This window comes from Procambarus clarkii, chromosome 48 (genome assembly GCF_040958095.1).
Source record: "Procambarus clarkii isolate CNS0578487 chromosome 48, FALCON_Pclarkii_2.0, whole genome shotgun sequence".
Taxonomy (NCBI): domain Eukaryota; kingdom Metazoa; phylum Arthropoda; class Malacostraca; order Decapoda; family Cambaridae; genus Procambarus; species Procambarus clarkii.
Window position 1 is genome coordinate 7,399,118 of NC_091197.1, and position 12,445 is coordinate 7,411,562.

A 12,445-nucleotide genomic window follows, 5' to 3' on the forward strand; every position below is an offset into this window, starting at 1 on the left:
AGTTTGTGATGACCAAAATAGTATAAACTAAACAAACACACAGTTCACATTTTTACGGGTTCACGAGTCATACCTAAGCTCAGACCCCCACTTAGCAACTTCAGAAAACTCTCACCTACATACACGAAGCCAGTCATTAAACAGAATACAACATGACTGCTGCTTCTCCTTCCCTTTAGCTATATACCTTTTTATTAACTAGATTACCCACCTAGGCCATCATACTTGCACTGGATGTATTAACACATGGCAGATGTTTGACTACTGGATCATGTCACAATACTTTTGTAGCATTTTCTCCCTAACAACTTATGAATAACAATTGCTTTCTTCTTTACTTTAAGATTAAGTATTCAAAAAGTTTTGACATTTTAAAATCCTCTTTCCCTACCCCCCTTTCCATTCAAAATAAACAGCATTGAAATGCATGAAATGCCAATATTTGGGTGAGCCCCAGTGGTTCCCTGAAACTGCAGTGCTGATATAATGCCAAACTACTAGGTGTCATCAGTCGCCGAGTTTTTTTAGACCAACTGGGAATCCACAAGCCAGAACCTGGTCTCGTGTAAAGAGGCACAGAGCAGTTGCATAATGATAAAATTGCCAGTGAATTATAATAATGTCTGTCATCACCAGGGAAGCAGCTACAAAGTCAGGAAAACAAAACAGATCACTGCCAGTTGTAAGAAATATTGATACCTCAAAATCTCCAAAAGAACTCCACCCAACAATGTAAACAATTGATAAAAAATTCATGAAACTAACACCAGTTGTTTGCCTCACCTCCACTCTCGTTTAGACAAAGGAGGGGGGCAGACTGGGTCTGCCACCTTCAGTTGTATGATGGAAAAGAAATCATCCCTAACTTCCTGTAGGACTCCAATTTTGCCAGGACGTGGACCGTGGGAGAGTGGTACAGAAACCTCAACCTCAACCAGTCCAGCCAAAAGACACCTACCTCGAGAACCTCGCAGTCAGGGAAAATGGTGCCCTTAGCCGACATGAAAAAGTTCACAACTGGGCACCTAAATGTCTGGCAAAGCCAAAGTAAGGAGCCGCATCAACGTTCCACTCCACAGAATTGGGATGGAACCAAGAAAGACAGTCAGCCAATACACTGGACACCCTCAATGTACAGGAGGCCTGGTCGAGGACCAGGCCACGGGGACACTAAGCCCCGAAACCATCTCAAAGTAAGGAAACCTGCCACTTCCTGGAGGTTAACATCGTGGAGAGTCAAACCCCAAGAAACAAGAAAATGAACTACATGTAGAGTCCAGCTCAAAAAGAGAGCTGGGTTCTCCTGGTTGAGACAAGGCACCATGGAGAGAGTGTTCAAATTGAAATGAACTGAGGACCCAGATTGAGCCCAACTGGCGGACCTGAAAATCATAAGATTGTCACCCTATGACAAAGCCTAACCAATCCCTGAACCCCAAATGGACTGGGACATGCCAGTACATGTCCTGGAGGTCTGGGAAAATCATCCAAGTGTCCACCTCGAGAACGAGACAGACCTGGGACAATGTGGTCATCCAAAAGGAGGGGAAAGGAATGTACCAGTTCAACCCAGACAGGTTGAGGATGAACTGGAGATTCAGAGAGTCCTGTTTTGGGACCAGAAACAGGCGAGGAAACCCACCAAACCAAATGATCCCTTACCAAAGGTAAGGGTTTGTTTTGACCACCCCCAAAGACACTCACTCCGCGATGACCCAACAAAGACAAGGAAAGGAGGCCTGCCTAAAAAGACCCAACTCCCCTGAATGGAAGAGGGACCGACTAACTCCGCTGCAGGCCACATGAACTAACCTGAAAAGCCTACAAATCATGGGAATCAGGTGCCGGCAAACCACACGAGGCTCCCACCCACCCCCCGGCAAACCACAAAAGGGCCACATCGATCCCCCTTGAACCAGTCTTCTGAAAGGAGCGAGCACGGCACCAACCAGACAAAAAACAGGACAAAGGAAGAGTATGCAACCTGGCCACTGGCCCCAAACTGGCCCACCCCGACCATACAAAAGGCGATGCCCTAGCCCTGCCAAACCATCTTGAAACACAAGGATGACCCCTTAAAGATACAGTAAGTTCAACATTGGATGGCAAGCAGTAGCCACCGAGGACAAGAACCTTTCCACAACCTCCTCCAGAAACAACAACGGAGAAAAAGGAGAGGCTGAAAGAAGAGCTAAGACCCACTCCGAATCTAAAAAGAAGGCCAGCAAGGTCTGCCAACACGCGAGCCAAGAGGCAAAAAATGCGGCCACTGCCTCCCAAAGAATAAGGGGTATGCAGCTTAAAAAGTCGCCAATGATGCCTCTGCAGAGATCAAAACCCCAGAAAGAGGAACACCAGTGAGAGCCCCAAAGTCCTCCGAGAGCAAGTCGGAGTGCAGCTCCAGAAGGTTCAAGCAGCACATAAGAGTCCAGGTGCAAATGATTGTGAAGGTCTTCTGCTACCAGATTAACTGACAAGTGAGGAACTTTAACAGAGCTGCAACATCCCAACATCTCTTCGGGGAGCAGGAGCAAACAGGCAGACACTGAGATACACAAAGAAAGTGGGCACCTGTAACACAGAAGTAGTCTCACGTCACTCAAGTAGAACGGACAAACTGGGCCAAGCCCCAACAAAAGCAAAGAGTTGTCTACCAGCCAGGACGACTCCAGAACCTCATAAAATATCAAATATGGAGAAGAACCGAACTCAAAAAGAGGCTAGATCCATCACCGAGATGAAATCCGGGTTGCACAGGAGGTACGCAGAGCGTGCCTCCGAAGCCTCTGCCAGGGAAAGTTGAGAAGCTGGAAACCTCTGGAAGGATGAATCTGAGGACCCCAAGGACACCCGGAACTAACCGTGGGGGAAGTCGAACCCATATCAAACTCATATAGGGAAGGGGGATATGAAAACCCCATACCCTGCAACAAAACACCCTCAACAGAAGGAACAAGTCTATGAGAGATCAAATGAGACCCAAGGGCCCATGTCAGACTACCCCCCTCCCCACCCCCAAGCCCTGGAAACCACAGCCTAGGGCCCCAGGGCAGAGCTGTCATGCACACCCACCACCCAGGATAGAGAAGAGGAGTCCAAAGGAAAGGCTTCAAAGGTTGGGACTGGCTGAAAAGAAGAACTAGAAGTCTTGGCGGGATCATATTGCTTGACTGCCTCTGCACCCATGTCAGATGGGATGAACCCCTAAGCTGACCAAACCACATCCCGAGCTAAACATTGCCCCGGCCCTGAAACCCTTATATGATTTGGGGCCAGAAGCAAGAGGGAAGACCAGAGGGAGAATACAACATACTAGAAGGAGAAGGAAGAACATATGCAGACTGAACCATGGTTGAATTAACCAACACCTCCAAATCAGAGTTCCTAAACACCAACTGGGGCATCTACCTGGGCACACAACACAGACTGCTGTAAAACAGAAAGCCTGAAGTGTAAAGCAGTCATTGCCTGAAAACCCTGATCATCACCACAAGGGTTTGTTAGGTTAGTAACGTGTGGTGAACAAGTCCCCCCATGACTTGAGGTCAAAGTCGTCACCGACCCAGCAAGCAGTATGGCGGAGGCAGAAGGTATAAGCATCACCATGTGGCACAATCCTTGAATTCGCACATGGCGAAAGCAGGTTCAGCAGGATTATCCAGTGGACCACCAAACCCGCAGGGATTTTCCAAGATCTGCAGAAAGCCAGGCACTGGAATCATGACACCGGAACTCCAATAAGAAACAGGTCTCCCTATTGGCAAGGGAAGTTTATGTATAGAAAGATGAAGGGAACAGAGTCATGTATACAAGGGAACAGATAAACGTAGGCCAACCTAGGTCAACAGAGGCTGAGAAAGCCAACCCTGGCATGTCTTGTTTAGGTTGCACAAACCCCAGTGCAACCTTTCTTGAAAGGTGATACCCCTTTTGTCAACACCTGCATCAGAGGAGCTCCAGGATATTTCACAATTCCTAAGTATTGTAGTACAAGTTGATGATAGTGAGTGGCGTCCCAAGGAACATAAATATGGTGTACTTTGGAAAAATAGGCGAGATAACACAAATGTGCCAAGTGAAGTAAAAAAATGGATGAGAAAAGTTGCCCTCGTGTTCACAGTGCAGACAATAACATTCAAGATGGCTCCCAGCAAGAAGGAAAACAGAGCAGAGCTAGATTTTAGAGATTGTTAATGAAGAAAGCATTGATATAAGCAGTCTACACAACAAATTGGCAAAATTAGATATTATAGTGAACTCTCATGTAGAAATAATCAGTAATATGAGAAAAAGTAATTACCATTTGAATAGCAAAGTTTTATGTCTTGAGGAGTTAGTGAAAGACTTATGCAAGGACAAGAATCAATTGGAAACAAATTGCAAAGCCATGGAAGAGGAAAATAAACTCTTAAAAATAGATTTAGAAGAAGTTAAAGCAAATTTAAACATAAATGACTACAATAGATTAGGTAAGGAAATCCAACAGGAAAAACAGCTTTTGTCAGTACAGATGGAGGAAGTTACACGGAATAGAACAGTACAAGAAAGATATGCAACTTGCCTATGCACAAGTGGCCAAGGAGAAGGTAAAAACAGAAGAAGCAGTAAAGGAAGCCAAACACTGCAGCAACCAGGATAAAACAAACATTAGGCTGGAAGTTAGAAAGGAATTGGCATCAAATCCTAAACTGGTGCAAAACACAGTTGATTGAATTAATTAAGTCTCTGATAATTTTTGGTTGCAAAGAAAAGGAGATAACATCTAGGTCAGAAAAGCTGTAGAAGAAAAGAAAGTAGTAGATAAAATTGTTGGCCTCGTGGAAGGTCTTACTACCAAAGAGAATGTCTGCGACTACAGAAGGATTGGAAAGTACGTAAAGGGAAAGATCGACCTTTGAGGATCACCCTAAATGGTGCCAAACAGATGGAAGAAGTACTAAGGAATACTAGAAAATACAAAGTGATGAGGAAGAGAAAGTATGGTCATTAAGACGAGATCTTTCAAAAGAAAACAGAGATGCTGAAACTGAACCTCGTCGAGGAAAAACATCTAAATGAGAGCAGGAATGAAGAAAAAATAAATTAATTTTTCTACAAAGTGATAGTGGGTAGGCAGACCAGTAAAATAGTACAAGAAGGCAAATCAACAAAATCACTAGAGAAAGGGGGTAGTGAAGAATAGGGAGAGGGGAAACATGTTCCTGAAAAGTGCATACACCACCATAGATGGAGCGAGATCAAAGATACTGGAGTTAAGTGACGTAATACAGCTGCAGACACCAGACATTGTTGCACTCACAGAGACAAAACTTGAAGATGATATTTTAAATGAGGTCATGTTCCCAAGGGGCTACTCAGTTTGGAGACGGGACAGAAAAATTAGGAAAAGCAGCGCCACAAGGTGTTGCTGTGCTGGTGAAAGAACACCTAAAGGTTAACAAAATAATGTATGCCAATCCACGAGAAGTTGACATAATAGCACTAGAGATCTGCAATCAGGATGAAAAACTAACGATCATAAATGCATATAGTCCACCGCCATGCAACACATGGTCAAAGGAGGAGCTGGATAATAAACGTGGGAGTCTTATAGCAATAATAAGAGAGATTATAGAGAGAGCTGATAAAGATAGATCATGACTGTTGGTAGTCGGTGACTTCAACTTGAAATCCATTGACTGGGAGATATATGAAGCTAGAACAGAGGATTTTTGTACTTGTAGATTCGTAAACCTTATCCTGGAAACATTCATGTTATAACATGTTAAACAACCTACGAGGGTAAGGGAAGGGGATGTTCCCTCCATGCTGGATTTGATATTTACCAGGAAAGAGGAAGATATTTGACATTCAGTACCTTCCTCCCTTGGGTAAAAGTGACCATGCCTTTTTGGGAATAAAGTATGCAATGCATTATAATCTGGAAGAAAATGAGGTTGAAGCAGTTGAAAAACCTGATTTCAGGAGAGGTCATTATTAGGAACTCAGATATTTCTTTGAGGAATTTGACTGGAAAGACTTGCTGTTAGGACATGAAGTAAATGAGATGTATGTCAAGTTTTGTGAAATATATGATAAAGGCAAAACACAATTTATCTCAAAGCAAAGATGCAGAGCCAGGAAAGAGGTTTGGTTCAACAGAAATTGCGAGAGGGCCAGAGATCAAAAGACACACAAATGGAATCAATACAGGAAGAGGCCAAACCCCCAAACATAACAGTGAAACAAAGATGCGAGAAACAACTACACGGCAGTAAGGAGAGAGGCAGAAAGAAATTTTGAAATAGGGATAGACAAATGTAAAACAGAACCAGGCCTATTCTACACATTCAAAACAAAAAATTGCAGGTAAAGGATAATATCCAGAAGTTGAAAATGGAAAACAGATTTACGGAAAAGGAAATGTGTGAAACATTAAACTAAAAGTTCCAAAGTGTCTTTGTACAAAATTAAATCTTCAGAGAACCAGACACAATAAGAATTCCAGAGAACAACATAGAGCATGTAGAGGTGTCTAGAGATGAAGTGGAAAATATGCTAAAGGAGCTATGTAAGAACAAAGCAGTTGGCCCAGATAGAGTTTCACCATGGGTTCTTAAGAGAATGTGCATCTGAGCTCAGCATTCCACTTTACCTGATTTTCAGGCATCCCTGTGTACAGTAGTCGTAGCAGACGCGTGGAAAGAGACTGACATAGTTCCAATCTACAAAAGTCTACAATTATAGACCTGGGACCAGATTCACAAAGCAGTTACGCAAGTACTTACAAACGTGTATATCTTTCTTCAATCTTTGACGGCTTTGGTTACATTTATTAAACAGTTTACAAGCATGAAAACTTCCCAATCAACTGTTATTGTTATAAACAGCCTCCTGGTGCTTCGGAGCTCATTAACTGTTAATAATTGTAAACAAAGTTGCCAAAGATTGAGAAAAGATGTACACGTTCATCAGTGCTTACGTAACTGCTTCGTGAATCTGGCCCCTGTATCGTTGACAAGTGTAATCGTCAAAATATTGGAAAAAATAATTAAAACTAAATAGGTAAAATGCCTGGAGACAAACGATATAATATCAGATCGTCAGTATGGTTTTCGATCTGGAAGATCCTTTGTAACAACTTTACTCGGTTTCTATGATCGAGCCACAGATTTTACAGGAAAGGGATGGTTGGGTTGACTGCATCTATCTGGATCTTAAAAAGACTTTCGACAGAGTTCCACATAAGAGGTTGTTCTGGAAACTGGAACACATTGGAAGGGTGACAGGCAAGCTGCTAACATGGATGAAAAATTTTCCGACTGATAGAAAAATGAGAGCAGTAATAAGAGGAAGTGTATAGGACTGGAAAAATGTTACAAGCGGAGTACCTCAGGGTTCAGTTCTTGCACTGGTAATGTTCATTGTCTACATAAACGATCTACCAGATGGAATACAGAATTATATAAACATGTTTGCTGATGATACCAAGATAATAGGGAAGATAAGAAACTTAGATGATTGTCATGCCCTTCATAAGACCTGGACAGAATAAGTATATGGAGCACCACTTGGCAAATGGAATTTAATGTAAATAAATGCCTTGTTATGGAATGTGGAATAGGAGAACATAGACCCCACACAACCTATAAAATATGTGAGAACTCTTTAAAGAAAGTCTAATAAAGAAAGAGATCTAGGGGTAGTTCTAGATAGAAAACTATCACCTAAGGATCACATTAAGAACATTGTGTAAGGCGCCTATGCTACACTTTCTAACCTCAGAATTGCTTTTAAATACATAGATGGCAAAATACTAAAGAAACTGTTCACGACTTTTGTTATACCAAAGCTGGAATATGCAGCAGTCGTATGGTGCTCATATCTTAAGAAGCACAACAACAAACTGGAAAAGGTGCAAAGACATGAAACTAAAGTTAATTTGCTTATTGTGGTGTGGGGCACGCCTGACAGCTGAGTGGACAGTGCTCTGTATTCGTAGTCCTAAGGTTCCGGGTTCGATCCCCGGTGGAGGCCGAGACAAATGGGCAAAAAGTTTCTTTCACCCTGATGTCCCTGTTACCTAGCAGTAAATAGGTACCTGGGTGTTAGTCAGCTGCTACAGGCTGCTTCCTGGGGATGTGTAACAAAAAGGAGGCCTGGTCAAGGACTGGGCCACGGACACTAAGCTAAATCCTCTCAAGATAACCTCAAGATAAATGGCTCCCAGAACTAAAGGACAAGAGCTACGAAGAGAGGTTAGAGGCATTAACTATGCCAAAACTAGAATTAAGTTGAAAAAGAGGTGATATGATCACTATGTACAAAATAGTAACAGGAATTGATAAAATTGATAGGGAAGATTTCCTGAGACCTGGAACTTCAAGAACAAGGGGTCATAGATTTAAACTAGCTAAACACAGAAGCCGAAGAAATAAAAAAAATTCACTTACGCAAAACAGAGGGGTAGACGGTTGGAACAAGTTAGGCGAGAAGGTGGTGGAGGCCAAGACCATCAGAAGTTTTAAAGCATTATATGACAGTGCTGGGAAGACGGGACACCACGAGTGTAGCTCTCATCCTGTAACTACACTTAGGTAATTACACTTGGGTAATTACCCTATCAGTCAGAATTTGCACCCGACCTCAGGGAAGACGAAGCCAAAAACAGATTTACCCAGGGTGATGACTACCACAAGCAAGGAAGCCCTCTAAGAAGTGAAGCCCAAACACTACAGGGAAGAAACTCCTGACAGTGCAAGGACAGCACTAGGGAGCGCACAGGGAAGAAAACCCTGTGCACATGCAACTCCAAGCCCCCTATACTCCTGGTTCATGTAGTACAAGCATGCATAGGAGCAGCCACAAGGGCCAAAAACCACCATTTAGCTAAAGCAGGAAACAGGAGCCAGAGCAGACAGCCAGGCACTAGCTACCATCAGCAAGAACTGAGGATGGAGCAGTTGGCTAACCCATCCCCCCCCCCCTCCCCCGCCAAACAAGGGCGAAAGAGCTTGCACTAATTTCGTGAATTTTTTCATTTGTTTACATTGTTGGGAGAATTCTTTTTATTGATTTTGAGATGAGATATCAATATTTATGGCACTATAATAGTTTGGCACAATATCAGAACTGTAGCTTCAGGGAGCCACAACAGGCTCCCTCTAGAAAAAATCAGAACATTTTCAAAAGTTGAAAATATTTTCTATACTTTTGTACTTAAAGCTTCAGAGCAAGAATTTGATATTCATAATAAACAGGAGAAAATTAAGTAATTAAAGTAATAAATAATTCTGCAGCTGACAATATTGCCTACAGTATTAGCTGACCCGAGTATCATTTGCCAACCATGAACTATGTTGTTTGTGGTTGGCAACGTAATTAAGAAAATGGTATGTAGACAAAATGAAGTCAGGGATATATTGCATCCATATTAATGATTAACAAAATGTACCCAAGTAACGGTTTTGCAAGTTTCTCTGCCTTCTTGTGGTTTGCAAGTGACAGAGCCACGCCACGTGTCCCAAGAAAAGAGCAGGTTGCCCACTAGCCGGGATGACAGACCACGTCCAACAGCAACAACAAAAGTTTGAACGGAGCATCATACCCTCTGGCACAGAGTACTTACAGTCCCTCCTCTGGAAACTCCCAGAACCTCAACAAGACCCCCTACCCCCTCAGGCAGAGGTGCAAGAATCAGTTTGGGAAGCTTTTATACCCATCAGAGGCCAAGACCTCAACAAAGGGAAGAAATCTAGTGTTGCCTCTAATCCCAAAAAACAAATTCTCGAGGCACAAGCAAATGAAAGAAATCAGTGGAGAGGGGTACTCCCTCCCCTTCCACAACCCCAGTGGTGCCAGCCCCACAACTGATTGTACACACGTAAGCTCAAATAATTCATTTCAAACCCCGAACCAAGGAGGAGGACTAAGATGCCAAGCGAGTTAGTAGGGCTGAACAAGTTGAGCACCCACCCAACTTGGCAGAAGAGACCAAGGACTGCAAAGGATATTTGATAAAGCATCTAAAATAAATGGTCATACACCTCCTCATAAAATAGGGGATTGGAGTTTAATTGATCAACTGTAGTTAGTGGCAGAAAACGTTCATAGTCCTACAAAATAGCCACACGAGAAGCAGCTTAGCCAAAACTGTAGTTTAGCAGCCCTCAAGTGACATCCAAGGAAGAAAGGGCTCCTGAACCCAACAGGCACAGTGTGTTGATAAGCAGCAGCACATACTAAAAACAAGCACCAAACCGTAGTATCAAGTATGAAATCAAATAAAAAAGTAGCAACCACCCAACTGCCCAAACACCTAAATTCCTTAGTAAATATGTTCATTTGTGTATTACGATATTCTGTGCTAGAAAACCTATATGGCCTGAAATTAAGATATATAATAACAACAACAAAATTACTATAGCACTTCAAAAGCTATTTCCAAAAAAATCTTGTTAGCAACATCTTTGTTTTGGAGTTCTGGTCGATGACCGGGCCCGCGGGGACGCTAAGCCCCCGAAGCACCTCAAGGTAAGGTAACATTGTGACCCAAGATGGGAACAGAATTCAAACCGAGGCGACAATGCAAAACTGTTAACCAGCTTTTAATAAAAATAGAAAGGTTTAAGCACATTTATGTACTGCACTGATAAATATTAATAGCAAGGTAATTTATAGGAACATAAAACAGAGGAAACTGCTGAAGGCATATTGAGCCTATATGATGCAACTCCAACATATATCCAGCCACAACCACTTATCTGTTTAACCGACTCTTAAAACCTATTGAGCAACTTTGCATTTATTACACACTAACAATTTTGGTTCCTAGATAGTGTTATTTTGTATTGCTTATGCATCCAAAGCAAGGGAATGGCTACCATCCATCTAAAACTTTGCTTTGACCATTACCTTAGACAGCTCAGGGAAAATGTCTAAGACTGCCAACTACTTATCTAGAGCAAAGGAGTCTGCTTTACTTCACTCAAGAGAGTGAAGGTACCTTCAAGACATCCAACCTTCAGCTGTCAAAAGCAAAGGTCAAAACAAAGTTTGAAGAATGGTCATTTTCTATGTTTTGGATGCATAAGCAATACAAAACACTTATTACCCCTGGGACAAAAACATGTTATGTAGTACCTGGTCACGTGGTTCCATAAATCTGTAACTATCTCCACACCAAGTCTCTTCCGAATGTAAACTAATTTAATTAGAAAAATAGCTGATAACGCCGTGTTGTAAAACATCTCTGAGCACTTCATTACACAATTTTTATTGTTGAACTATTAATAATTTTCCTTCAATTGTTTGTGTTTCAAAATTTTAATAACAAATTGCTGATGGTAGCATATTCCCCAAATTCATCCATTATTGTATTAGCTTTCAAGAATTTGGTAGAATACAAATATCTGACTATGATTAGCTTCAATAAATCAACTATATACTGCAAAACTAGCAAGGCAAACCTTAAGATTAGTAGGGAAAGGCAAATGTACAACTGTTAATAACACAAGGCGAAATGCATCTTTCTTGTGCCAATTGCAGTGAGTTATTTGTAGCAGATCTGCACTATCTATGCCAGCGTAAAACATTCTATAATTTTGTAATAATTAAAATACTGCATAGATTATTGATAGGCAAGTGGTATTAAAATACCATAGCTGTTAGGAACCCCAGTCAGTTGGAAACTAAATGTACTTTCAATGTACTATGAGCCTAAAAATTGGTAAACTAACCTTTGTACACACTAATGTTGGACGCACTGCAGCACATAACTTAAGGTGGCCAAGCTACAGATACTCGGACTATATTTTCAAACCCTGATCAGTAGTAGTCTTGATCCATTGACCAATTGCAAATGTATTGCCATTTGTTTCTAATTATACATTTCAGTTTTCAGATCTGATGAATTGGGTTACTGTGCCACCATTGATATAAATTACAAGGCACTCACAAAACCATTAACCAATTTTTTAGGCATAGTTTGCAAATAGTGGCCAATGGTGAGGACAGGGTTTGCAACAAGTCCCCAAGTGATGAGACAAAGGTACAGTGTGAGACACAGGCAACAAAACTAGGTTTGGGGCTATTGCTGCACGAAGCACATTATCGTACCAAAGTAGCCGAGAACTGAGGCACAAAATCAGGAGATAAAACAGGAGCCGACTGAGGGGTAGTCAGCTGCAAAAGAAATGGATGAAATGATAAAACATTCCGATAACAAAAATCTGACTCGTCACAGCAGTCAGTGGTGCAGCGTACTTTATGCTGCACCACTGACAATGAAAAGTGAAGAGACTGCTGACAAGTATCAAGAAAAATGCCAAAAGTAGAGAAGAGTTTTTATTTATTTTTGCCCAAATATAGAGCCTTCTCATTATCCTTTATGATTAGCCTAGTCAAGAGACTCTTGATCCTTGGACTGGGGACCTAACATCAATAGCATAATCTTCTCCCACTTAGG

General features: G+C 41.9%; 1 protein-coding gene across 3 annotated transcripts in view; it reads right to left on the bottom strand.

Moving 5' to 3' along the window:
* Positions 1-12,445, bottom strand: part of LOC138351029 (microtubule-associated serine/threonine-protein kinase 2-like) — a 29,875-nt gene that overhangs the window by 5,660 nt on the left and 11,770 nt on the right. For 2 of the 3 annotated variants that reach the window (XM_069302527.1, XM_069302526.1), the window contains exon 5: positions 12,097-12,162. The exons of the other annotated variant lie outside the window; for it this stretch is intronic. In XM_069302527.1, the coding sequence (XP_069158628.1) occupies positions 12,097-12,162 (66 nt within the window). The remainder of the gene's footprint in view (positions 1-12,096; positions 12,163-12,445) is intronic. 3 annotated transcript variants of the gene reach the window in all.